Raw genomic sequence first — 26,619 nt, forward strand, 5'->3', positions numbered from 1 at the left:
ACTGTCCTCAAATCTCCAAGAATTTCCCAAGCTGGAGTTGGCAACCCTATGTTGTAAATGGGGGGAAATTCCTATGGGGAAACAAGCCTCATACCAAAGACTCAAGAATCAGCACCAAGCAAGCAAATAGCATGGAGGCATTTGAAAGCCAGTGAGTAAGCCCTGTCTTTTGTAGCTCTCCACCTTCCTCCAAACAATGGATGCAGATGGCACAGGGGTCAAGCCTCCAATGGTGACCTCTACTGAAAAGCAGGTTCACACATGACTTGATAATCCTTCCTTTAGACTCCTTAGTTTAAGGCTTTAAAGATAATTATTAGGACCTGGAATGGGGCTTAGCAGGAAGTAAACAGAAAGTTCTTTCAAAATTGGCAAGATATTCTCTTTATAATTAATGCTAAATAGTCATCTATATGTTGTGCTAGTTTATGTTTCTAAGTTGTCTTCAAAGGCAACCTGAAAGAGAGTCTGTACTGCCATAATCTTAAAGAGATGGTCACAGTTCCCTACTGCCTCTACCCACCAAGGAAGATTGCCGGGGTGGAGTGGAGGTGGGAATCAGGTTTTCATGGAAGCTTGCCTTGACTTTTACATCAGGGCTACCAAGGCTAGGGGAAACCAGGGAGATAAAACTCCAGGAGGCTGGTCACCATGGGGTCCCATGGAGCAAGGCAAACCATGTGATCTACTTTCTTATAAATTTTGGTTGGGTCTGGTGGTAGGATGAGGAGCCTAGAAGGGCTCTTTGTTGGGTGACCCAAAGTGGCTCTCAACAGCTCTGCTTCTTGCTGAAGCACCTCCAATAAGCTTCCATTGAACTTCAGGGCTCTCCTGTACACAGTTGAAAAACCACTCGTTTCAACCATAGCAAAATCTACAGCTCAGGTCTAAAATGTACAAACAAATGTATCCTCATTAAATAACTCAAGATTTCAGATTAGAATAGAAGGAACTGATGAAGAAACATTACATTCTAAATTAAGGCAAGTTCTTGTTTAGTAGAGTTCATAACCTCACTTCTCCCTGACTATTATCAAATCATTACATCTTGCAATTTATTTTGCTAACTAAATTAGCTAAGGTAGAGTGATTCTGTAACACTAGAATTATTTTCACAATGACTTGGTAAAAACCAGATAAACCATTTTGAGGTACGACGTTCATTAAAACAATTCCTCAAAATCCAGGAAGAAGTAGCTCTTTCAAATGGTTTAAAATACCTCAAACTCTTCAAATGCAAGTAATCAAAGAAAGTCAGTGTGGTATAGGGCTATGAGTTTCAGACTTCTGTAATCCTAGTCCTACTACATTACTTATTAGACATTTCATTCTACTGATTACCTGGAATTACACTTTTGATCTTCCTCAAGCTTCAATGAGAAAGGCAGATTATAAATAAATGAAAACCCCAGGGTTAATCCTTGCTCAGGCATAAACTCACAGGAAGAACTGGGGCCAGTCACACATTCTTCCTCTCATGGGTGTTTTGAAAACAAAAAGGATGAACTATGAAAACTGTCCTGAATTCTTGGGAGGAAGGGTGGGATAAAAATATAATAATTACTCCCACCGACAGCTCTTTTAGTCTCAAACTCAATGTGTGAAGGAGGCGAGCTCATTTCTTACTCCTCCAATACAGTTTGGAGGGGGTGGTGTTTATAGTGTTGCCAATTCCACACTGAGAAATTCCACATTGGGAAATTCCCGAAGATTTGGGAGTGGAATCTGGGGAAGGCAGGGTTTTGGTGAGGGGAAGGAGAAGGACCTCAGCAGGGCACAATGCCATCCAGTCCACTGTCCAAAGCAGCCATTTTCTCCAGGGGATCTGAACTCTGTCATCGAGATTCTGAGAGATCTTCAGGCCCCACAGGGAGAGCAGCAACTTTAGGTGTTTGTTCAGTCTTACAGAAATGTCTAAGAGTCAAACCAGATGTGCTCTGGGAATGTCATGTCTGGAGCACCTAACATATTTTTTTTAAAAAAACTCAACTTCCAGGTCCTCTGGGACCTGATTCAGATCAGCATCACACCACACAGGGAGAGATGGGGACTTGAAAAAAAGCCTAAGTAGCTACAGTTTCCTTGTTAGGGTCAATATACATATATTGATAAGCTTACTCCAACAGAGCACATAGCAGCTCCCCACAGCCATTTGAGGCCAGGAAAATGGTGCAGTGGGAAGGCTAAACAGCTTCCCCCCTCTCCTGATACTCCACACTTCCAATCAACATCAGGCGTACAAGCACCTAAAACCTTTTTTAAAAAATGTCTGGAAGACCCAGGGCATGTCTACTTTGACCCCAATACTTGATTAACACATCAAACTTTTAGTCAGTTCAGGTCCAGCCCCACATTCTGCTTACATTAATACAATAATGGAGTAGTAGTTGTTGTCCAATGGCAGCTTTATAATTATATACCACAGTCATGACATCTACGTCATTAGTAATTATTATTGTTTAACAAAATGATCGCACAGGTTTGTCAGGTCCTGCCAAGGTAAAAATGGGGAGAGGGGGTGTGGGGCCTGCAGGTGATAGTTACTGGCATGTGTACAAAGCATGAGCCTGCATCCCTGATTGATTACAGCATTGGGGCAACCCGGAAGCAATGGGTTGCCCCAAACATAGCTTTTCGGGGCCAATCTTTACTAAATTGGCCCTGGAGTGACCCATTGCTTCTGCGTTGCAGTGGAAATGGTATAATCAACGGGAACATGGGCATGCCCTCCTCCCTCCATTTCTGTTCAGTTTCCTCCCACCGGCCACATGAAGGGAGAGAGGCATGGGGGGGGGATTCCCCACCCTGGTGGAGGACCTGGCCAGCCTCTTGTAGCATTACCAGTTTCTCCTCATATTAGATGTATGTTGCCATGCATTCATTAGAGTAAGATGAGTCTTTATGGCATAATGTAATGATGTTCTATTTATTTATTTAAAAATTTTCCATGTTTTCTCTTCAGAAGCCTGCCCAGGTTAGCTTACAAAATAAAAATAAAACATTAAAAGATATGAATTAACATCCACCATTAAGAACCCATCCCAGCATAAAAACACAGATAATGTGTTCTGGTTATTACGATTTTTGATTTTGAGGTTATTCATTTTCTAGCATATTTTAAAATCTGGATTTCTTGTTCCTCTGGTCTTGTTCTTGTCTTTCTCCTTTTATTGACACTTTCCAGTTGCTTCTTCTCTGCTTCATGTCAGAAGTAGCCATGTTTAAGTAGTTATTATTTCAGGTTGAATTGTGTGAGTACATACCACACTAGCAACATCCACCCCCTTTTGACAAAATACTGAGATCATCAGTTTCTCCTCATATAGCTCGTGACTAGCCAGCATACCAGCTGACTTAAGTATTCAAATATTTGAAAATTAGATGTGTTAATAGAGTACCCAGGGGATGTTAACATGTTCCTGTGTGAGTATAGAATGTCATGCACTCTCACACACCTTGAAACCAATGTACTGTTCAACTTACCAGGCATCATCAAGACAGATGGAGAAATGTGAGGTTTCTCATGAACTCTGCTGCTGTTCCAAAACCATTGAATCACGACAGGTTCAGGGGGCCCCACAGCATGGCATGTGAGATTGAATGGCGTATTTCGAGTAATGTTCAGTTCCTGAGGCTCCTTAATGAAGTGTGGCAGCCCTGTATGCAGCCAAGGGGAGCAAACTATTAGAAAGACTAGAAGGACAAAGAAGTACACACAGACCAAAACAAAACAGCAGACCCTTCAGATTGACCTATAGCCGCTAAAATCATACAGGACAAGAACAGTGACATCGAACCAGAAAACTCCAAATCTGGAGGAGGGAGGGGGAAAGTTTACGCTTTGTGCTTCAGTGAATTCGTATTTTTCCATACCCAAAGTATATCCACATGGTGCCTTTTGTGAAGGATATATTAATTTCCATTGGTTTTCAAAGTGAGGAGGAAGTGCCTCCTCACTTATACAATCTACTAGGACACAAAAGTATCTAGTACTAGTGAATTAATCTCATCATTTAATTAGTGCCTACTGCAATATGTGCTTATTTATGGCCTGGTTCAGACAAACAATCTTATCATGAGAAGCATGCAAATCTCTAAGGCTGTGTCCACACAGTGGCGTGGTATGGCAGTACCAGCAAGTGGCAGAGAAACAGGCAGGAATGGCATCAACACACACACATCATTCCTGAGCTGCTCACCATTCCCACTCCACCCCTCCCCCCACACGCTCCAACCCCATTTTCCCATTGCACCTGTGAAAAACATGTGTCACTGGGACCCTGTGCACTGCAACCTCCCAGAACCCACCCACACTCACCCCATTATGCACTGTAATGCCATGGCATGCTTTGACAGGAAAAGGGGAAAAGCCCTCTAAAGGGCTGAAGGGGATGGAATACAGAGCTTAGCTCTGCCATTTTGTTGTTGGGTCACTCCACCCAAATTTGCCCCACAGTTTCTCCTTTATTTCAGAGAAAACTTTCTCCAGAGTAAAGGAAAAAACCGACAATTCATACACAGATTGGGCACAACGTCATCTGGACAATCGCCTTTATTGCTGCCAGGGGGACGGGGTAGATATGGAAAAAGTAATGCCGGATCTGGTGCCACATAGGTCCCTCTCTACCTAGATCCCAGCGAACCCACTCTTGTGGTGGCCAGCTGTTTAGGAAGGTGTGCTACAAGTGAAATCCCAAGTATCTTACAGTGCCACTCTAGAGCACACTACTGTATATTCTCCACTAATTCCATAGGGTTGTGTTTGCATCTACTTATGAACAATGAAGCATCAGAGAAAATGCCCTTGACATCCATTTTCCAGTGCAATGGAGGAGCTGAATTGTGTCACCTCCAAATGTCTGGCCTTCCTCCCACTGGCCAGGTGAGCAGGGCTGGGGGCAGAAGGTTGAGGCAGGGCTTCCCCTGCCCCAGGTGGGAGGCTGGCAACCCTATTGATCCACCATGGTCAGTATTGTCTACTCAAACTGGCAGCAGCTCTCCAGGGTCTCAGGCAGAGGTCCTTCACATCACATATTGCCTAATCCCTTCTAACTGGAGATGCCAGGGACTGAACCTGGAACTTTCTGAATGCCAAACAGATGTTCTGCCACTGAGCCATGCCCCCTCTCTAATGATATCATTTATCTCTGGGCCATGAAAAGCTTCAACTTCCCACATCCACACATTAAGCCTCTGTTAAAAGGGCAATACTTTTATTCTCCTGGTTGTTGGAAACTATATTGTGCTGTGTAAAAAAAGCAGCTCTCAACTCAATATTTCAATAGCTGCCTGTTAATTCCTTCATATCTAGACTTACCTTCCAGCAGGACCAAGATAGGGTCTGACATTATTTCATCACTGTTGACTTTCAATTTGCAGCGGTAAGATCCATTATCAGAGCGTTGGACATTGATTATACTGCAGAGTGGAAAGGAAGAAAAGCTTGGAAAACCTTCAGTGTTTACTTGGTGTCTTAGCTAAGAAACTAGAATTTCCAATACACACTTTAAAAAAAATGCTATGGTATTTTGAAACTGATCTAAAATAAATATGGTATGTAAGCAACGATGGGAACTGTTGAGTACATAAAGAAAACTAACCTGGGAATAATCTAGTGTTTATCAGGATTCTCAAGGGCTTGGAAGTACTTCTAGTTCCTTTTAATCTGAGGTCTTAACTAAACAATGTTCCCGCCCCCCGCCCCCCCAGGACTACTCCAAGACTAATCAATGTATGTGGTCTGGGAGGTCCATAGGGTTGCCAACCTCCAAACGGAGCCTAAAGATCTCCTGCAATTACAACAGACCTCCAGACCAACAGACTAGAGAGATCAGTTCCCTGGGGAAAATGACTCCTTTGGAGGGTGGACTCTAAGGCTTATACCCTGCTGAGATCTCTCCTCTGCCCCAAACCCATCCTCCCCAGGATCCACCCCCAAATCTCCAGAAATTCCCCAACCCAGAGTTGGCAGCCCTAAAGTTCCATGCTTCTGAAGCCCACATGGACCAAATTCAGACTGGGACCATACTGTGAAGCATTTTTCCTGACCTAAAATTGCTGCTGTTGTAGAAATATGGAAACGTCCTAAAGCAACTCCATAAACTTTAATATTATGTGGGTAGCTTTTATTAATTGCCTAAATACAAACTCTCAGCAGCTATTTGAGACTACTGGGCTGAAGAAACAGTAACAGAAAAGAAAGAAAAAGACCTGAAATTCCCCAAAGGAATTGCTATTTGCTCTATTGGGGAAAATTTTAATGGCTACATTTTAAGGTTCGCAGAGCCATTTCAGGTCAGAAAAACTTAAACCCATCCTCTCCCCAGGCTCTAGCCCCTGTTCAAACTGGGTCCCCACAATAGTGGGATGCTTGGAACTCCCAAACCACACTGATCAGCCAAACCAGGGGAAACCCAAGAAGTATACCATATAGTCAGGTGCTGAGTCAGTAACGATTAGGCCGTGTGCTGGAGAAGTGCAGTTGATCCCATGCCTGGACCCCATTTCCTGAACCACAGTTTTGGGTGCAGGGGGATAACTTGTGCCGAGTTACATTGCTGGACCATCTGCCTTAGTATTGCCTGCTCTGGCTGGTAATGGCAGCTTTCTTGGACAGGGGGCGTCTTTCCTTGGGACTCCTGCTTGGGCTTCTTGGGCGAGGGGTGACAAGGATTGTTCTTGTGAATTTTTGTCTGTAGGTCATGTACTCGACACTGCATCATTCCCCTCCTTCCTAAGGATGCTTTTAACCAACTAACCCATTATGTTCCTACAACATTGCTCTGCTGCCTAATTAATTGCTATGTGTCTGATTGAAAATCATCCCTTCCAAATTCTTTTTAAAAAACCATAAATGCATTATTGCTGTCCACCTGGGAGTTTAGATGTGACTGGACTCCTGTTCTGTCTGGCTGCTATAGACTACATACAACTACCCATCTGGAATTGCTGTCAGGGATCCAGACCTCTTTTGGCAAGGTGTCCTGGTGCAATATCAAGAGACTCCTGGAACTCCTGGATTTCACCTCAGGAGATCTAAGTAACCCAGTTCCCACATTACAGCAAATGGAAAAGAGGAGATGCCGGTCTTCCAATTGTTCCTTTTACATTAGTTTCTTTAAAATATATGCAACGGTACTAAGGTTTTTATAACTTTTAAGATGCTAACACATCGATTTCCATACATTAAAAAATAAAGTGTTAACATTAAAACTTTGTAATCTATTTACCTGAAAGTAGATGCCATCGTGGTTATTTCATTGTCATCAAACTGATAAAACTGGCTGGCTAGTCGGTCAGCATCAAGCAACTCCTTCCCATTTTTCAACAAGGAAATAAGTGCAGAGTCTTGGTTGATTAGTGATTTAGGAACATTGATGGAACAATTAAATTTGATTTCCTTATGTTCAGCAATTACTATTCTCCCTACTGTAGGATTAAATTTAATTGACTGAAGAGAGTGAGCTGTGTAACCTTCACCAGAGGTGGCCTTATTTGTCCTCATAGTACTGGATTCCATTGCATTTGTTGATGCAGAGATTACAGAAATATTGTTCAAGGAACGGGGTATACGGTGTGTACCCCTGAGGTCTCTTGAAGGCAGGTTTGATTTCCTTTGTTTCCCTTCAACATGATCTGCAGAATAATACACACAATGTTGTTTCAACAAATATGGCTTTCCACAGTTTTCCACATTGTTAGTTTCCCATTTACATCTTCTGATGATAATAATGTTGGCTCTCTCCCATGCACAAGATTCCCACAAGCAGAACAGCCACTTCCAGATTTACTGATGTAGGCAGCTTTGGGCTATACATTATTACTGGTTTCTATTACTTTTACTAACAATTTTCTTGCCTATTACAATTTTTTTACTACATAGAAGATTCCACTGGGTGGGCTCAGATCTTACCATGATAGATTTGATCATTTATTATAAGTATTCCTATAATTCATTGCTAACTCAGTCTGTGAATGAGAAATTAATAGTGACTAACCACATCCTCCTGAGTATGCACATTTTGGGAAATTCCATAGGGTCGGTACTACAGCCTGTCAATCTACATGTTGTCAATTGATGACCTATCAAGAATCCAAGTTCTGCACTTGCATACCTCTGCACAGGGCAAGCTTAGTAAGAGAACTGCAGGGTAAAAATGTGTATTTGCCTGATGCAATTTACTCCCCTGGATTGAATGGAAGGAGAAATCATACTACAGCTTTCTACATATCTATATCCTTTCTGCCTCATGCTCATTCCTTCAGTCAAATCTCCCTGAAGACAACTTTCAATGCTGATCTCGCTGCTCTGAAAACAATCTGGCTTCACCCTACATAAACTTGCTCTGTGATCTAGGAGTGCAGCTGGCTGTGTTCAACAACCAGACACAATCCCATTCATGCCCCGTGCACAGTCATCTGCATGAGCAGCTCTCTACATAAACAAGCCTCTTCAGGAACAGGAAAAGGAGGGATGTCAGCAAAACAAGGGACAAGTAATCACCTACATATATTTGACGTTGTTTGCGCAGTTTATTTATTTTTTATTTTATTTATTTATGTCATTTATAGTCCGCCTTTCTCACGGAGACTCAAGGTGGATTACACAGTATGAGATTAGTACAATCAGTATCAAGTACATTTCCATAAAGTATCAAGGACATTTCATAAACAATACCACAGGGTAAATAGAAACAAGTATAAAAGACACAGTATTAGCAAGAATTCATATGAAGTAGAAAAAATACTGAAGCAGAACATAATCAGTTCTAGGACTAATATTAGACAACACGGAGCACTGGTGGTACATAGGAGTACATATTTAAAGCAGCAGATAATATGTAAGGCAATATAGTAATGAAGTCTATGGTCCCTAACTCATTAGCGAAGCATCTGAGACCCCGTCCCTAGAATACAGCCCTCCCATTTGAGTAAAAAGCCTTTTTGAATAGTTCGGTAGCAGGCAGGCCTACTTTTTGGCCACCAGAACTCCTGCTAAGCCCTCCTCTGCCTTCAGAAAATTTTTATGCACTATTTTCATAATCATAATGTTAGAAGCACTATAGTGATGCAGTGGTTCAGGTGTCAAACTAGAATCTGGGTTACCTGGGTTCAAAGCCTGTGGTGGGAGATCTTGGGAAAATCATTCACTCTCAATCTAACCTACCTCATAGGACTGCTGTGAGTTTAAAATGGGAAACTGAAGGTGGGATACAAATGTGTGATAGATAGAACCTTGCTTGCTTTTTAAAAAGGATGAGATACTTAGAAAGTATATTTGTGCCTGTTGTGTGTTTATACGGCCTGTTTGTGTGTTCATAGGGAATTGCTTAAAGGACACAGATCTGACTCAGGGGTAATATCCTCTCTGTGTTTACTGTGCAGATAAGAGTAATAAAGATGAGACAGGTTCAGACAAAGTCTACAAATCACTATACATGTTGTGGCACATGTTAAATAATAGTTGAGAAATAGAGAAACAAAACCATAGTCAAACAATTACAGACTGTAAATCCTGTGGAAATATGCATAAATGTTTAAACGGAAGTATTTGCATTGCTCTCATTAATTTATATTGAAGAAGATTAGCCACTTTGGGATAAACAGAGAGTATGTGTTTGCACCCTGCCATTCCTTTACTCCAGAGCACTTCTGTGTATTTTTATAAGATTACTCTACAACTGGGAAAGTCACCTTCTACCTCCTCAGAGACCAGACCACTCCATTACAAACATAGAGGCCTGAACTATACACCTCCTCATCAAAATGGTCAGAATCCATTATACGTTATCATTACTTTGTAGTTAGAGCAGGAGTCCCTATTTTGCTGAATTATCAACTTCAGAGGGGGCTCTGGAGAACTATGACTATTCTCTAGATTACAGATTGGTTTTCCTGAAGGAAACTGCAGCTTTGGAGGGCAGACTCTATGGCAGGGATCCCCAGTCTTTTGAGCCTGTGGGCATTTCTGAAACTCTGACACAGTGTTGTGTGACTGCAACAACAAAATAGCTGCTATAGGAGACAGATCCAAGCACAAAATGGCTGCCATAAAAGGTGAAACTGACCACAGAATGTCAACTAGAAAAGTTATGTAAAACTCTAATAGTAACACTTCAATATTTCAGGTATAAGATCTATTTAACTGGATGTCTTTACATTTGTACAGCCAATCAAAAGCCTTGCTGGGTAGAAGACCCCTGGCTCCATCCACTTTATAAAAAATATCTGCTGGGTGTCAGGTGTCAATGGTCATCACAGTGCCCATAGACACCACATTGGAGACCTCTACTCTATGGCATTATATTCCCTGCTGAGTTCCCTATCCTCCCCAAATACTGAGTTTCTCATGCATCTCCCCAAATCTCCAGGGATTTCCTAAACTAGAGTTGGTAACCTTAGTTATGCATGCCCTTTTGGAATTTTAAAAAATATAATACTGCTACAAAAAGGCTGTTGGTGGGTAGGGCCAATCCCAAAATGGCTGCCATAGAGGTGGGACTGGTTCTTTGTTTTCGGGATAAGATTGCTAACTCTGGCTTGGGAAATTTCTGAGAGCACTGCCTGGGGAGGACAGGGTTTGAGGACAAGAGGAAGTTCTGTGGAGATTTGATGCTATAGAGTCTACCCTCTGAAGCTGGCATTTCCTCTAGGGAAACGGATCTTTGTAGTTTCGAGATCAGTTGTAATATTAGGAGAACTTCAAGCCCTAACTAGAAGTTTGTAGTCCTACTTGGGGAAGAGATGCTATTTGTCTCAGCTTCAAATAAATGGAGGTTTGTTCCCTGCACAGTCACATGGAGAGATTTCCCAAACTAGGGTCATTGGAAAATCTGTGACTCTGACTACATGGAGGGTACACCTTCCTGGGATGCAAGTGCTTTGCTAGTCAGTCAGCTAGGAGAGAACCATCTCAGGCTCCCTGTTTTTTTGCCATTCTATTCAAGACCTTCTGGGTTTTTATCCCCAAGACTGAAGAAGTAAGTTTGTACCAGGAAACACAACTGTGAGCATCATGCTGAGGATCACTGAGTTTGAACTTCACAAATTACTTTTGTACTATTCTTTGACTTTTAAAAACCCAGCTTTTCCTTCAAAGAGCTCAGTGAAATATATAGTCTTCCACCCTATTTTGTCCACATAGCATCTGTAGGCTGAAGATAGTAACGGCCCCCAAATCACTCTCTTTGTTTTCTTGGCTGGGAAAGGATTTGAATTTGGGTTTCCTCAGTACTAGCCTAACACTCTGAACATTATCTTGCATTGGCTCACTTTAGAGATACACATGAGTGGGGTAATGATCAAACAGTAAAACAAAATCAAAACAGTATATGAGAGAAATTGTTTACTATTGTTTACTATTTATTGGTAAGTTGTTCTTAGGAAACACGTTGTCTTAACGGATTGTTTTCATACTTTGCAGCAATTTGTTACTTGATGTTTTTTAGTTGTGGTGGAAGCATCTCGCCCCTGAAGAGGTAATTATACGAAACAGCGGACCCAAGCCAGCGCTGACTGTTGGACTTGATTGGACTTTATTTGCAAAATATTTGGACTTGATTGGACTGTATTAGTGTGATTCTCTTTGTGTACATTGGAAACTTACCGGATGGATGTTTTCCTGATTTTCTGTATTGCTGGAAGCTTACCTGTGGGATGTCTTCCTTGCTGAGACTTTTGTGCTGATTTCAATGAAATTTTGATGTTTTGATTTTGTGAAGAGTTATACTCTCTTGTATACTGTTTTGATTTTGTTTTACTGTTTGATCGTTACCCCACTCGTGTCTCTTCTTTTTTCTGGTGGTTGTATTTGAGGGGGTCCTTCTCTGGATTCACTTTAGAGATAGTCAACTCTTTATATGCTTTCCATTGCATTGCCATTGTTAAATATTACATCTGAATAATTTCCTTTTATGGCTGACAGCAAACTAGTTTTGCTAGTTTGCAAAGTGGTTTTTCACATCATGATTTGTAGTAACCATATCTGCATTGAGCAAATTATGGTTATAAGAGCAATTTCCCTGCCTCTCCTGGCTTTCTACTTATAAGAGCACCAGAAGCTAAAGCACGATGGCACAGTATGTTTGGGATCTTAATCAGGGTGAAGATAACAAACCATGGTTAGCACTAAGCATGGTTAAATGATATGACCTAGTTTCCACTGAGGTGACGAGCCTAAGTATGGGTTCTAGCATTTCAGGCTGCAGGTAGGGTTCCTAACTAAATACTGCTCTATACTAGGGTTGCCAGTCCCCCCCCCTCTTTTGTTGCCCACCACCTCTCCAAGCAGTGGTAGGAGAAAAAAAATCTTAATGGCTATCAGGCCAGTGGTGTAACATCACTTCCAGGAAAAACCCAGAAATGACATCAATAAGCTCTTGGAATCACTGAAAACCTAGAGCTTTCCATAGAATTTCGAGCAATTTCTAGAGAGGCACACTGTCATGTTTTTCCAAGTAAAATATGTGTCAGTGCAATCCTAAGAAAAGCTACACCTTTCTAAACCCACTAAAGTCAATGGTGGAATTTTGCTGAGGTTTGCACTATGTATGTGTGGGTGAGTGAGAGCATGCACTATAACAAGCAAAACTGAAACGCCACATATCAAAATATGCTTAATCATCGTCAAGAGTGTTCTTTGAACTTTGCCAGTGTTGAGCAGTGATTATGTTGCTCAAGGCTAGTTGAGAGTTTGCAGCCTATAACATCTAAAGGGCAAATTAAAGGGTGTTTTACTCAAATGGGAGGGCTGTATTGTTGGGATAGGGTCTCAGATGCTTCGCTAATGAGTTAGGGACCATAGACTTCACCACTACATTGCCTTACATATTATCTGTTGTGTGCTTCATGTTGTCTAATATCAGTCCTAGAACTGATTGTGTTCTGTTTCAGCATTTCCCCCCCTACTCTGTACTGAATTCTTGCTAATGCTATGACTTTTTAAAATTATATCTATTTACCCTCTTGCATTGTTTATGGAAATGTCCTTGATACTGTATGGAAATGTCCTTGATACTGATTGTACTAATCTCGTACGGTGTAATCAGTCTTGAGTCTCAGTGAGAAAGATGGACTATAAATGACATAAATAAAAATAAAACATAGTGCCACAATAATAACACATAGCATTTTAAAGTACTTTCAAGCATTCAAACAGTTGTAATCCTTAAAACATGCCTGCAAGGTAGTTCAGTATTATTACCAGTGCTTTTTTTCAGCTGGAACGCGGTGGAACGGAGTTCCGGAACCTCTTGAAAATGGTCACATGGCCGGTGGCCCCGCCCCTGATCTCCAGACAGAGGGGAGTTTAGATTGCCTTCTGCGCCGCTGAGCGGCACGGAGGGCAATCTAAACTACCCTCTGTCTGGAGTAGAGAGGGCAGGGCCACCAGCCATGTGACCATTTTCTCCGAGGGCAACCCACTGAGTTCCACCACCTATTTTCCCAGAAAAAAAGCCCTGATTATTACCCTCATATTACTGCTGGCTGAAACATGGGTGAGAGAGCATGTCTTGCCTAAAAGGTAAGGACTGAGCCAGAGGCTTCCTGACATAGTTCAATCTTTTTAGCCACTATATGGTATGTTAGAGAACAAGATTTTCAGGGTATAAGCTTTCGAGAGTCAAAGCTCCCTTCATCAGATACAAGAGGTATCTCAGCTTTTATATCCTGGTCAGGATGTACGTGAGCGAAGCAAAGAAGGGAGTCAGGATGTAAAGGTACTATTCAGCTTGATTACAGCAGAAATTAGCATGTGCACTGAGATAAGAATGCTATGTCTCTATTCAGCCCTGGGAGTTCTATTGTTTTGAACTTGTGAATGAACTCATGTTCAGCAATCTCATGTTGTAATCTACAGTACTCTTGAAGCTTCTTTGTTTGAGGACAGCCACTTTTAGGTCAGTAATAGAATAGAAAATGTTCTCCCACTGGTTTTTGAGTGTTGTGATTTTTAATGTTGGATTTATGTCCATTTGTGTGGGGTGGGTGGGGGTGGGTGGGAACGGACCATTTTGTCCAATGCAGTGAGTGGAAGGATACTGCTGACCCTTGATAGGATATATAACATTGGAAGATGAACAAGTGAATGAGTCTGAGATGGTGTAACTGGTGTTGTTAGGTCCAGTGAGACTGTGTAAGAGTAAATATGGGGACGGGGGTTGCCATCTTGGTTTATTGCAGGCTCTGGTCCCAGATTCCATGTCCGTGTTAGGAAGCACATTACTGTGAGAGAGAAGTTGTTTAAGGTTAGGAGGCTGTCTCAGGGCAAGAAAAGGTTTGCTTCCGAATGTTTGTGAGAGAAGAGTGTAACTGTCTAGCATAGGCTGCAAGTTGTTAGTGATATGTTAAACTGGTTTGAGCGGAGAGCTGTATGTGACCACCAGTGGTATTCTGTTGTTATTTAGTTTGGGCCTATCTTGTAGCAGGTGTCCCTTGATATCATTCTATATGATATTAATTTACAGTTTAAGGGAAGGGAGAGGGTAATCTGGCTCAGGGAACTTCCCTCTGTTTAACAGAAACAAAGGTTCTGTGCAGAGTTACCCCAGTCTAAGCCCATAAAAATCAATGGGCTTAAACTGGAGTACATAAGAACATAAGCAAAGCCATGTTGGATCAGGCCAGTGGCCCATCCAGTCCAACATTCTGTCACACACAGTGGCTAGAAATCCAGTGCCATCTAAAGGACTGTCAGTGAGGCCAGGACACCAGAAGCCCTCCCACTGCCTTCCTTCCAGCACCAAGACAACAGAGCACCACCTCCCCACAAAGAGAATACCATCTATCTCCTGTGGCTAATAGCCACTGATGGACCTCTGCTCCATATATTTGTCCAGTCCCCTCTTGAAGCTGGCAATGCTTGTAGCTGCCACCACCTCCTGTGGCAACGAATTCCATGTGTTTATCACCCTTTGTGTAAAGTAGTATTTTCTTCTATCTGTTCTAACCCGACTGCTCAATAATTTCATAGAGTGCCCACGAGTTCTTGTATTGTGAGAAAGGGAGAAAAACACATCTTTCTCTACCTTCTCTAACCCGTGCATTATCTTGTAAACCTCTATCATGTCTCCCCTCAGTCGTCTTTTCTCCAGGCTAAAGAGCCCCAAGCGCCTCAATCTTTCCTCATAGGGAAAGTGTTCCAACCCTTTAATCATTTTAGTTGCCCTTCTCTGTACTTTTTCCAGTGCTATGATATCTTTTTTAAGGTGTGGCGACCAGAACTGTACACAGTACTCCAAATGAGGCCTCACCATCGATTTATACAGAGGCATTATGATACCGGCTGATTTGTTTTCAATCCCTTTCCTAATAACCCCTAGCATAGCATTAGCTTTTTTTATGGCAGTCGCACACTGTGCTGACGTTTTTAGTGAGTTATCTATCATGACTCCAAGATCTCTCTCTTGGTCAGTCTCCGCCAGTTCAGACCCCATCAACTTGTATTTATATTTTGGATTTTTGGTTCCAATGTGCATTACTTTGCACTTGGCTACATTGAACCTCATGCATTACTTTGCACTTGGCTACATTGAACCTCATAACTCTGCATAGGATTGCATGGATAATATCTTTTATCATAAACTTAAGAAAGTTGATTTTCAGAACCATCAACTACTACATTAATGGAAATTCAGGAAAAACCAAAGGATCTACCTGCTTCTTAGCCCAAGTTGAGAGCCTGACATTCTAACATACTTTGCCAAGAACTGATCTTTATGTTTACTCCTAATGGTAATACTTGGGAGCAAATGAGCAGGCATACACAACACTGCCTTCTAGTTAGTCTCTTTCTGTAAAATAAACAGAAAGGCTTCCCTAACCTAAAATGCAACTGGCACCGGCAATTCTCCTCCACTGGCATTACAGTCATAAACAGAGTTACACTCTTTTAAACCCACTGACTTCAGTGGATGCAGAAAGATGTAATTCTCCTGGGTACTGCACTGTTTAAAAAAAGACTCCAAAACATAATCTTAATGCTGGAGCAAGTTCATTAGCTAATGGTCCTCTCAGAGCCAATTGATAAACTAAATTTTAAAAATATCAATTGACTAATATCTTTCATTAGGACTAAGCTAAATGTTGAAGTACTGAGCAAGCTTTCAAGTTCCCCAGAGCTCTTCAGCAGGCTAAATGTTAAACAAAAGAAAACAAAAATGGGGGAAAGCAGAGAGATGATGTTGGGCACATTGGCAATGTTTGTCAGCAGATTCTAACAGTGTTCACTTAGTGAATGTAGCTTCTTCACTTCTGCCCTCTGCCTTCCAAGAGGCCCATGTGTTCTGCTTAGTACTGGAGATGGAGAAAGAGCTGAATTGCTGCTGGCGTTTGTGTTTTCAAAGGATTGCCCTGCTTTTGTCCCAGGCGTCTTCATGCAACCTGTTAACTGTATTGCATCTAGCAAGGCTTTACCTCAAAAAGTCTGCATAGCATATACTGGACTTTATGAAAATTCTGGGGCCAAACTAGATGAGGCACAGGGAAATCTATGCATGGATCACCTGAGCATGCGCAGGGTGGGAGGGGGGGAGGATTCAGATCTAGAATAGGACATCGAAGGATTTAACCTGCTCTCCCCCAGAACCATTTTCTCAATCTCAAACAGCCCCTCCCCCTTCTGCAATTTGCCACTTGCATACGGGCAAGGTGACCAGTACATTCCCCCCAGAGAGTAAATAGCAGCTCTGAGGTGCTGTCTGAAGTTGGGAAAATAGCTTAGGGGAAAGGACTAAATCGTACTTCCCCTCACAACCCTAGTCTAAATTGAGGTTGGGGCCTTACTGGTATAGTTGAATGCAACAGAATTCAGATGTGCTCATGTAAGTATATCTCATACTCTAAAAAGATTTTTTACATTTTTAACTGATGATTGATCCTGATTTATGTGATTTTAATTTTGGTCGGTAACAGGACAATCTCTCCTTCTATTTAGCCATTGAAAGGTGACCCTTTCTGACCTTTAGCTGAGGTGGCAAGAGACTTTCCACTTAGCAGTCTCTCCCTTTCTCTCATTCAACAGAATAAGAGGCTTCTTTCAGGTTAATTTATAAAAAGAGCTTGTTTAGTGTGTAACTGCAGTGTTTCCTTCCCAGCCAAGATAGATTTCCCAATTTTCTCAAAGCTGATGGTGTAACAATAACATACATGCATACAAAAAACCCTCAAAAACATGTGCAAGTCTCATCACACTGACTCCCTATCATTATCTTATTTTTAAAAAACCCTTTAGACATCAAAGGTTTCCCCACTACTTCATGGGAATTACTGTGCAAATCCAAACACATGCCTCTTGGAATCCTGCAGTATTATAAGGGCAAGACCTTTATTCCATTGTATTCAGCATGAATGTTTAGGTTAATGACCAGCTGCATGTTTGTAAAGAGCTCAGGCTGGATCCAGACTAAATTGGCAATTTCCACCAGTTCCCCTTTCCTACTGCAGACTCCCCTCTTGGGCTTCCTGTCCCCTAAGAGCAGCATTTCATGGAGGTCAGTGGGCTGCAGTGGGAGGCATGAATGTTCCATTCTACCAATGGAAAATTTAGTCTGGAATCGGAACTTTACACTGTGAACATTTCATGACCTTCCAGTCTAAAACTCATAGGTTTTTCCCTTTATGGTTAAATAAAACAAATGTTCTTTGTATCTAAATGGGTCTCCTTGTATTCTGCTTCTTTGACCGAAGGGTCAAGGAGGTGCTATATGCGATGTTTCCATCCTCTCCTTTTTCTCTGGTATTGATACCACTCACTGGCTGAATGTTCTCCTGAAACTGTACTCCAAATGTTTCTCCCCAAACATTACATCTGTTTTTCCCCCCAAGGCATCCCTCTTGTTTTAAATGTGTTTGAGGAAGTACCATAAAAACTGTAGTACAATCCTTTCTGGTGTGAATTGTCATAATAATCTCCCCTAGTATGATAGTGATGGTGTGTAATCACACCTTTCTTCATTAACAAAACACCCCTCTGCCATGTCATTCCTCTATTTTAGGAAAACTGGAGCTGAAACTCTAGGGGGAAAGGAAAAGCTTGTCAACGGCACATTTCAAAGCAACATATCTTCCCCAAAGTGAAATTGATAAGGTTTTCCTCTTCAGGGAATCCCCATTCAGTTTTTGAAACCAAAATTAATATATTCTTGCTGTTTCTGAGAAACACAATCCATATTGTGGGAACCACACACTGCACAGTCAGCTCTGAATTAGGCTAGCACTTGTGCAGCGTTAGCCAAAAAGAAAAATCCCACCACCTTCAAAATGTTTCTAGAAAGCATCCAAGAAATTCCTGCTTCAGGTTTGGCCAGACTTCCCATGGCTAGTAGCCACAGAATGGTGTTGCAGAATATATCCTCAAGGAATATATTTCTTTTACCCCTCAAAGATAGCTCTAATTTGTCCCTGGATTTTATGATGTTACAGTTAGTCCTTTAACAGTTTGCTTTCTCTCCAGTTACCACTAGTCTAAAAATGGATGTATTAGTAGATAGCAAACATGCATCTTCTGCTGTACATCAGTGTGCCAGGTTGCCTGGCATGTATACCTGTAACATACATATCTTATTAAATATAGGTTTGTTTTATGCATCATTACATTTATATATGTTCACAAACACATGTGTACATCAGCTTAACATGGTGCAGTGTTTAGAGTGTTGGACTAGGAGCTGGTAGACCCAGGTTCAAATCCCCACTCTGTGATAGAAGCTTGCTGGGTGATCTTAGGCCAGCTTCAGAAGTCCTGCATCTGGGTTGTGGGATGATGGGCTTAGAGATCCAGCTCCCAACCCTTGATGGAGTGCAGCTACAGCCTTTGTTGACAGTAAGGCTTTCGATGGAGGCCCAGGTCATGGCACTTGCCAGGTCTGCATTTTTTCATCTTTGACAATTCAGGCAGCTTGCAACCTCTCTCTCCTCCCAGGATCTGGCTTTGGTGATCCTTGCAAAGGTCACCTCCAGGCCAGACTACTGTAACTTGCTGTACGCAGGGCTGCCATCGGGCTTGATCCATAAATTGCAGCTGGTCCAGAATGCAGCAGCACATGTCCTTATGGGGACACCATTCAGGGCACATATCCATCTGGTGCTGTGCCAGCTGCACTGGCTCCTGGCTGAGTTCCAGATCCAGTTCAAGGCTCTAGTCTTAATCTTGAAAACCCTTAATGGACTGGGACCAACATACCTGCAGGACTGCCTCTCCTACTATATCCCCCGGAGGGCCTTAAGCTCTGTGGATAAGCAGTTGCTGGTGATCCCTGGCCCAAAGGATGTTTGCCTAGCCTCAACAGAGCCAGAGCTTTCTCAGCCCTGACACCAGCCTGATGGAACACTCTCCCAACTGGAGATCCAGTTCCTGCGGTATTTGTTACAGTTATGCAGGGCCTGTAAGACCGAAATGTTTCGCTGGGCCTACAGTTGAGGTGTCGGTGTTTCGTCTTCCTTGACTGACTGCCCATGCCTTACACCTTGCTGCCCTGGATATGCCTGGCAATTCTACATCGTAGCTGGCACCAATGGTTCTATTACAGCCTTCCTTGAGCATGACGACAGATGCCATATTTTGCCGTTTTTCTGTAATTTTATTACCTGTGCTTTAAAGTATTTTAATTTGTTTGTTTTATTATTGCCTACCCTGAGCCTGCTTGTGGGGAGGGCAGGATATAAATGCAATGAAATAAAATAATAAAAATAAAATAATAAATGCTCTCTCTCTCAGCCTAATTTGCTTCTCAGGGTTGTTGTGAGGATAAAGTGGAGGAGGATAGAATTATGTTGTAAGATGTCTTGGGTCCCATTGGGACAAAAAGTGAAGTATAAATATCTAAACAAAAAATGTATTCCACACGGCTTCCAAGGAACTCAGAACGCAGTACATGGGAATAGTGTTATTTTCACAAATTAATCCTATGAGCTAGGTTGATCTGAGGGACCATGACTTCCCCCAGGCAGGCCACCCAGCGAGCTATATAGCTGAACAGGGATTTGAAACTCTTTCATACAGCTAAACTCAGCACTGCAGCCCACTGGCTAGAAGTATGCTGTGTGATGAGGCCCCTGACAGGTCTAAAGGTACTCTACAGTTATCTCTTGCCCTCAGCTCTCAATGTGGGTGCAAAATCTACCAGCTGCCTGTGTGTCTCTCTCCTGCCTCTCAAGCTTGCCCAGCCGATACAGACCTAAGCCCCAGCCTGAGCAAACATTCAGAGGCTGAGGTGAGAGTGCCAGCCAAGGCCAATAGGAAGGAACAGAGGCGCCAAGCAGCGCTGCTAATCTGACCGTACTCAAGGCAGTCCCCCCCTTCTCCATGAAAGCTGAGGACTGGCCAGTTGACGGAGAACAGGGTACATGTTAAGTACTGGGGGAATTGAGGGGGGAGGGCAGAGGCAATGCTTAATTTATAAAAAAGCGAAATAATGTGGTTTTAAAATTCTGTCTGGCGGTTATGGCCACTGATCCAATCCCATTTTGCCCACCGGTAGGAAACAGACTCGGGACTTTCTAAGAGGCCTTTTTGCTGCTATGAATTTACAAGTGCCAGTAGATCGGAGCTCTGCCACTGAAGGTTGGTGGGATTAAATCCCTGGGAGCCTCCTGGTTCAGAGGAAGCAGGAAAAACGAACTCTTCCCCACGGTTGCCAAGTCCTCAAACCTCTCCCCACCCCCTCCCCCCGCAGCACCTTTCTGGATCCTCTTGGCATCTAGGAGGGAACGAACGGTCCGCTCCTCTCCCACTGGTACGACGAGAAGCGTTCGAAGACTTCCTAACGCACTGGGACGCGCGACTGGCGCTCAGCCCCACAAGCTCTGCCCCGAGCACAACCGCAGGCTCTCTTGCCCTGGCCCTTCGGAAGCAAAAAGTTTTAAAATGCACGTTTTTACCTTGTCCCAAAGAGGCCGAGCCGTGCAGCAGCAGCAGCAGCAGCAGCGAGAGCCACACAAATACTCTCATGGCGGGCAGGTTCAGCAGGAGTCCGACCAGGGCGCACGACGACCCCGGGATGGCTCCTTTCCAAGCAGCGCAAGGCCCCTCCCTCCCCGCAGCGGTAATCCCTTTTGACACCGGCAGGTAGGCAGGCTGTCCCCGGGGCTCTCAGCCGCCGCCACGAAACTGCGCTTGGGCTCGGAGCCTGGCCTCAAACAAAAGTTCTCGGGAAACTTTAGAAGAGGCGGGACGAGGGCCGGGGCGGAGGCAGTTCCACCTCCAGCTCTGATGGGAGTGGGGAGGGGGGCGGTCAGGGGGGAGGCGTTTCCCTGTGCCTGGGATGAGGGGTGGGCAGTCGCCGGGCTCGGATCCCGCGCCGGGAGAGGCAGGAAAATGTGCTGCAGCAGGCTTTCGGAGGGCTCCCCTGTAAATTAACCCAGGTCCTCTATCGCATTCCGTCGGAGCCCCGGATTTTGCAGCAGCAGCAGCAAAAGTCCTGAGACTAAATTACATGCCCACTGATTCATTTTTTAAAGTTAGATCTCAAGAAATTCTGCCAAAACGATGATAATTCCAGAGGATTAGCCGTGTCAGTCTTTGGTAGCAACTAGCAAAAATAGGCGGGAGTCGTGTGGCACTTTAAAGACTGACATTGCACTCCAGCATAAATTTTCAGGGACTGGCGCCCACGTTGTCAAATCCAGTCGTTTTAGCTGAAGAACTGCGCTCTAGATCACGAAAATTTACGCGGGAGAAAAATTTTGTTAGGTTTTAAGGAGCCACAGAACTCCCGTTTATTTTTGCCCAAATAGCTCTTGATGTGATGTGGCTCAATGTTTCAGCATTGTTTTGGTGTGAAGGGAGGTCAGATCACAACAAGGTTGGATTCATCTTCTCTTGGATGTTTCAATCATGTAATGTTTGGATTTCTTCAGTGTGGTCATATTTACTCAGAAGTAGATCCCACTGTGTTTAACGGGGCTTACTCCCTTATAAAAGGGCATAGAATTGCAACTTTCCTTGGCCCTCTGAGAAACAGGATGCTGCAATCCATAATCCATCAGGGGTCTCCTTAAACAGCAAATGCCTTGATCCCAAAGTGTTTCGAGATGAAGCAACTGTTTGCTACATTTTTATCCTGCCTTCTTCCAAGAAGCTCAGCAAAAGGTGTGTGGTTTCTCCTCCTCATTTTATCTCACAACAATTCTGTAAAATAGATTATGCTGAGAAATAGTGACTGGCTCCATGTCACTTATGAGCTTCATAGCAGAGTTTGAACCGTGTTAACTTTAGTCAGGCTAAGAAGTATCCTGGCCAGGTCTTGGACTTAAACTTATTCAGAATAATTTCTCATAAGATAATTGAGTAGTCATGAGGCAAAGATGTCATCTTGCTGGCTGAAAAAAATATGTTAAAAAAAAAAACCTCTCTACATGTATATTTTTCCCAGTAGGTGTAAAAGTAGGTAGCAGGGGAAAGAAGCACCAGGAGAAATGGCTACAAACCCAGCTTCCCTAGGATAAACACCTTACACAGGTTGGACACTTGTCAGCTTCCCTCAAGTTTTGATGAGAAATGTAGGCGTCCTGGTTTTACAGCTTGGCTCTCCATTATAGCTGCAAGACCAGGATGCCTACATTTCCCATCAAAACTTGAGGGAAGCCGACAAGTGTCCAACCGGTGTCAGGCATCACTTGTAGCTTAACTCTCAGCATATGAATTGTAAACAAGGAAAAACATCCCTACAAACTGTTGTGGAATTATAACACATGGTTTTGCTGCCCTTGGAACTCTACCCTGAATATTACCAAATGTAGGCTAACGGTATATGGGGGGAAGGTTTGACCCAGGAAATGGAATATCTCCTGCTCTAGTTGAGGTTGTACTCCCCCTAAAGAAGCAGGTTCATAACCTGACAGTGCTGCTGGACCCGGGCCTCTTGCTAGATAAAAATGTAGCAGCAGTAGCAGGGGTGCCTTTCACCAGCTTTGGCTGGTAAGCCAGCTGTGGCCTTTCCTGGGCAGGAAAGATCTTGCCATTGTGGTGCATGCCCTGGTAATATCTACATTGGATGACTGCAATGCACTCTGTGTGGGGCTATCCTTGAAGACTGTCCAGAAGCTACAGTTTGTACAGAATGTTGCAGCCAGCGTTGACTAGATTGGGTCATAGGAACCCTCTCTCTCCAGTCTTGTTCCATCTCACAAGCTCTCAATGAGCTTCCAGGCTCAATTCAAGGTGCTGATACTGACCTTTAAAACCCTATATGGCTTGGGGCCAACATGCCTCAAGGACTGCCTTATTCCATATGAACCTACTCTTCCTCTCCAGTCAGCTTCAGAGGCCTTGTTTCGAGTGCCCCTACCATCTGAGGCTAGATGGGTGGCAACCTGAGTTAAGGGCCTTCTCTCTCATGGCATCAAAACTTTGGAACTTCCTCTGGACAGATTTACCTGTTTCACTCTATAGTAATCTTCTGCCAGCAGGAGGTGAAGACTTTTTTCATTGGTTTGGTGTTCTCCTAGTAACTGTTATTGGCCCTCCTCCCTGGTTGTGATGTTATATGTATTTATATGTTTTTATTGAATTGGATACTGTGTAGTTTCCTTGTTGTTTAATACGTCATATTCAATCGCTTATGTTTTCTTTCAGCTTTATTTTGTCTCTGTATCAGATTTCAGCTTGTTTTTTCAGATTTCTGCAATCTATACCTTATTGTATTATGCACTAGACGAAAAATTGCATGAATCTGATTCTACAAATCTTACCAGGCTACATCCAAGCACAAGTGTTGAAGATATTTGTCCTTAATATTTGTCCTTAATATCCCTAAATTAAGAGGATCTTGGCTCTAAACGCATTGGGATATGATACATTCTATTTATGTTAAGTTGCTCTAAGTAGCTGTACAATAATTCTGTAAAAACTGGCCAGATTTAAAAATATCCATGACAACCAACTTAGAAGACAAGTACTAAAAAGAATCAGATATGTACTATATTCCAGACATAACGTTTCAGTTAGAAGGGGAGGGGGGGCACTAGCAAATTGATCCTAGATGCCTTTGCTTCTGAAGAACGCTTGCTCAATACAGCGCAAGCTGCTTTACTGGCCGAGATTGAGTTTCTGCAGCTCTCTTTTACTCCTGAATTTCTAACATCTGTAAGCAATCAGCCACTGAGAAAAGGCACGTGCCTCTAGTAACTGAGGAGTAAAGTGGACATGACACTAGCAGATTCAAATCTTAGAACTGAGCCTCTGCCAATTTTCTGTAAAGTGGGGTTTGGCAGAAATTTAAAGGCAGCACAGGCTCCTTTCCCCACAAAACTGCTCCTCTCCAGCTTCCCTGTCCCCAGTAAGGCGAACTCACCCATAGGAAAAAACAATGGATATAATGAATATAAACCAGCGGTACGCAAAGGTGCAGCACACCCCTGCCTTTTCTGCCCATGCTGGACTTCAATTTGTTTCCCAACCCACCCCCAGCTTTGCAGGGAATTAGCGTGGAACTGATTCTGACCTGGATGATGTAACGTTTAGCTCGTTCCTCAGAAGAGAGCAAAAACAAAAACTGCAGAACAGAAGAAAACCAGAAAACGTTAAGTCTCTTCCAGCTCTCTCTTTTGCTGCATTTCAGTGGGGCTCAGCCCTTTCTGTTTCAAGTTCTAGTGATGCAGGGACAGGGAAGGAGTCTTGGAGCCATTTGTTAATTTTAGAAGCTCCCTTTTTACCTTCTGTTGTTGTTGAGTTTTTATTTTCGTCCAGTGGCTTTCAAGCAGTCCATGATAACACAAATCTGCTTACACTACCTAGCTTCAGGGAGCTCATTCTGCATCATCCTTTATTCCAGGGTTTGCCAGGGCTTACTCTACACCGGGGCATATATCCATCAAGTGTTGGGAGATGCAATGTTAACCGAGAAGCATCGTTTCGAAAGACAGAGCCAGCGAAGATCGCTCCGGAGGGGAGAGATTCTCTCAAAGCTCTCTGCCACCTCTGATGTGCTGGACTGTCTCCCCCACCAGAGCTTTTACCCTGCCACCCTTCCTGCTTAAAACATTGAATTAACTGAGCCTTGGCAGGGCAAAGGCTCCAGAAGGAGAGGCGCTAAAGGTGGCAGAGTGTTGTGAGAGAATCTGTCCCCTTCAGAGCTATCTCCACTGGCTCTGTTATTTAAAACGATGCTTCCCAGCTAACATGGCATCTCCTAACATGTGAAGAATACGTGTCAAAAGTATTGTCTGGAGAAACTCTGTGTTAAATACTAGGTTCCAATGTAAGACCGTATGAAGTACAAACCAATGAAAATACTCCAAAGCAGTTCCCTCACTGCTAAGCAGCTATAGTGTGTTCCCACCAATAAGGTGTTGGGGGAGAATAGTTTCATTATCAGAGAGTGGCATTTCCAGATAGACCCACACACAATCTCTACTTTTCTGGAAATTAGGCATCTGCCATGGAGCCCCTGAGAGTTGCAGAAGATTTTAAGAAGGGTTCTAGAGCTTCTACTGAGAAACTAGATATCATCAATCATGTGAAAAGGAGCCATAGCTTATAGCTCTATCTGTACAGACATGCTCCACAATGGCCTGATTCGGGCCAAATAGGGGCCAAATGGGTCGGATCGGGCCCAAATCAGCCCTATTTGGGCCCTTGTGGAGCAGAGGAGCACTCCCAGGGTGGCCTGTGGCCCGTACAATAACATCACTTCCCAGAAGTGATGTCATCGTGCAGGCCAGAAGTGTACACACTTCGTGCATGTGCGACCAGGGAATAGCAGGTAGGTGCTAGGCCTCCCACCTCCCTCCTGAGGGGGGGAGACCTGGCAACCCTAGCTGTAACATAGGAATGACTTAAGGGTCAGAATCATATAGGAATCCTCTCCACCACTGGATGACCTCTGCTCACTGTCCTGTTGCTCTGTTCAGCATAGCACCTGTGTTCTCTATACACGCAAAGTGGCAGCAAGTCCTTCCAGAAGATGCCCCCCCCCCAAGATAGCTCTATAGAGGCTCATGAACCTCTACAACCCTACTGAAGTTCTTGATCCCCTGGTTGAAAACCATTGTCCTAGAAAAGACCCAGCCAGCACTCCATTGCAGTTGTACTTATTAACAGACAATTGGTTTGTGTGCATATAGAACTGTGCCTCTTTTAACATAGCAAATTCAGAATCATACCCCTTGAATCCTACGTTTGTTCCTCCAGCAAAGGTTCTTTTCTCCTCAAACAACATAAATAAAAAAGAAACGTAAGTGTATTAATGTTTACTGTATTTATTCTTGTTTAATGTCAGTTATCTGCACTGTTCATACTTCAGGTTTTCATCTGCATGATTTAACATACAGTGGCAGCATGGTGTTCACCTGTTGTACTTGCTTTCATTTCATATATACTTTTTCAATGAACTTCTCTGGATCTCTGGTGCTAAGGTGTTGAATAGAGAACACATAAAAATTCCATGTGGATGTGCTATAAAAATAAAGCACACAACAAGAATAACAAGATGAGCCAGTGTAGCGTGGTGAGTGACTAGAGTGACAGACTAGGGTCTTAGAGACCTGAGTTTGATTCCCCACTCTGTGATGGAAGCTCACTGGGTGACCTGGGCCAGTCACATACTCTTGGCATAATCTACCTCATAGGGTTGTTGTGAGGATAAAATGAAGGAGAGGAGAATTATGTAAGTCACTGTGGGT

The 26,619-nt window shown here is 43.2% G+C and overlaps 1 protein-coding gene across 2 annotated transcripts in view; it reads right to left on the reverse strand.

Moving 5' to 3' along the window:
• MERTK (MER proto-oncogene, tyrosine kinase) overlaps window positions 1-21,136 on the reverse strand; it is an 81,469-nt gene extending 60,333 nt beyond the window's left edge. For both annotated transcript variants that reach the window (XM_054984654.1, XM_054984645.1), the window contains exons 1-4: window positions 20,878-21,136; window positions 7,230-7,635; window positions 5,318-5,418; window positions 3,484-3,657 (exon numbers count right to left, since the gene is read on the reverse strand). In XM_054984654.1, the coding sequence (XP_054840629.1) occupies window positions 3,484-3,657; window positions 5,318-5,418; window positions 7,230-7,635; window positions 20,878-20,947 (751 nt within the window). In that variant the 5' untranslated portion in view covers window positions 20,948-21,136. The remainder of the gene's footprint in view (window positions 1-3,483; window positions 3,658-5,317; window positions 5,419-7,229; window positions 7,636-20,877) is intronic.
• Between the last annotated feature and the right edge of the window lie 5,483 nt (window positions 21,137-26,619).

This window comes from Eublepharis macularius, chromosome 1 (genome assembly GCF_028583425.1).
Source record: "Eublepharis macularius isolate TG4126 chromosome 1, MPM_Emac_v1.0, whole genome shotgun sequence".
Lineage (NCBI taxonomy): Eukaryota > Metazoa > Chordata > Lepidosauria > Squamata > Eublepharidae > Eublepharis > Eublepharis macularius.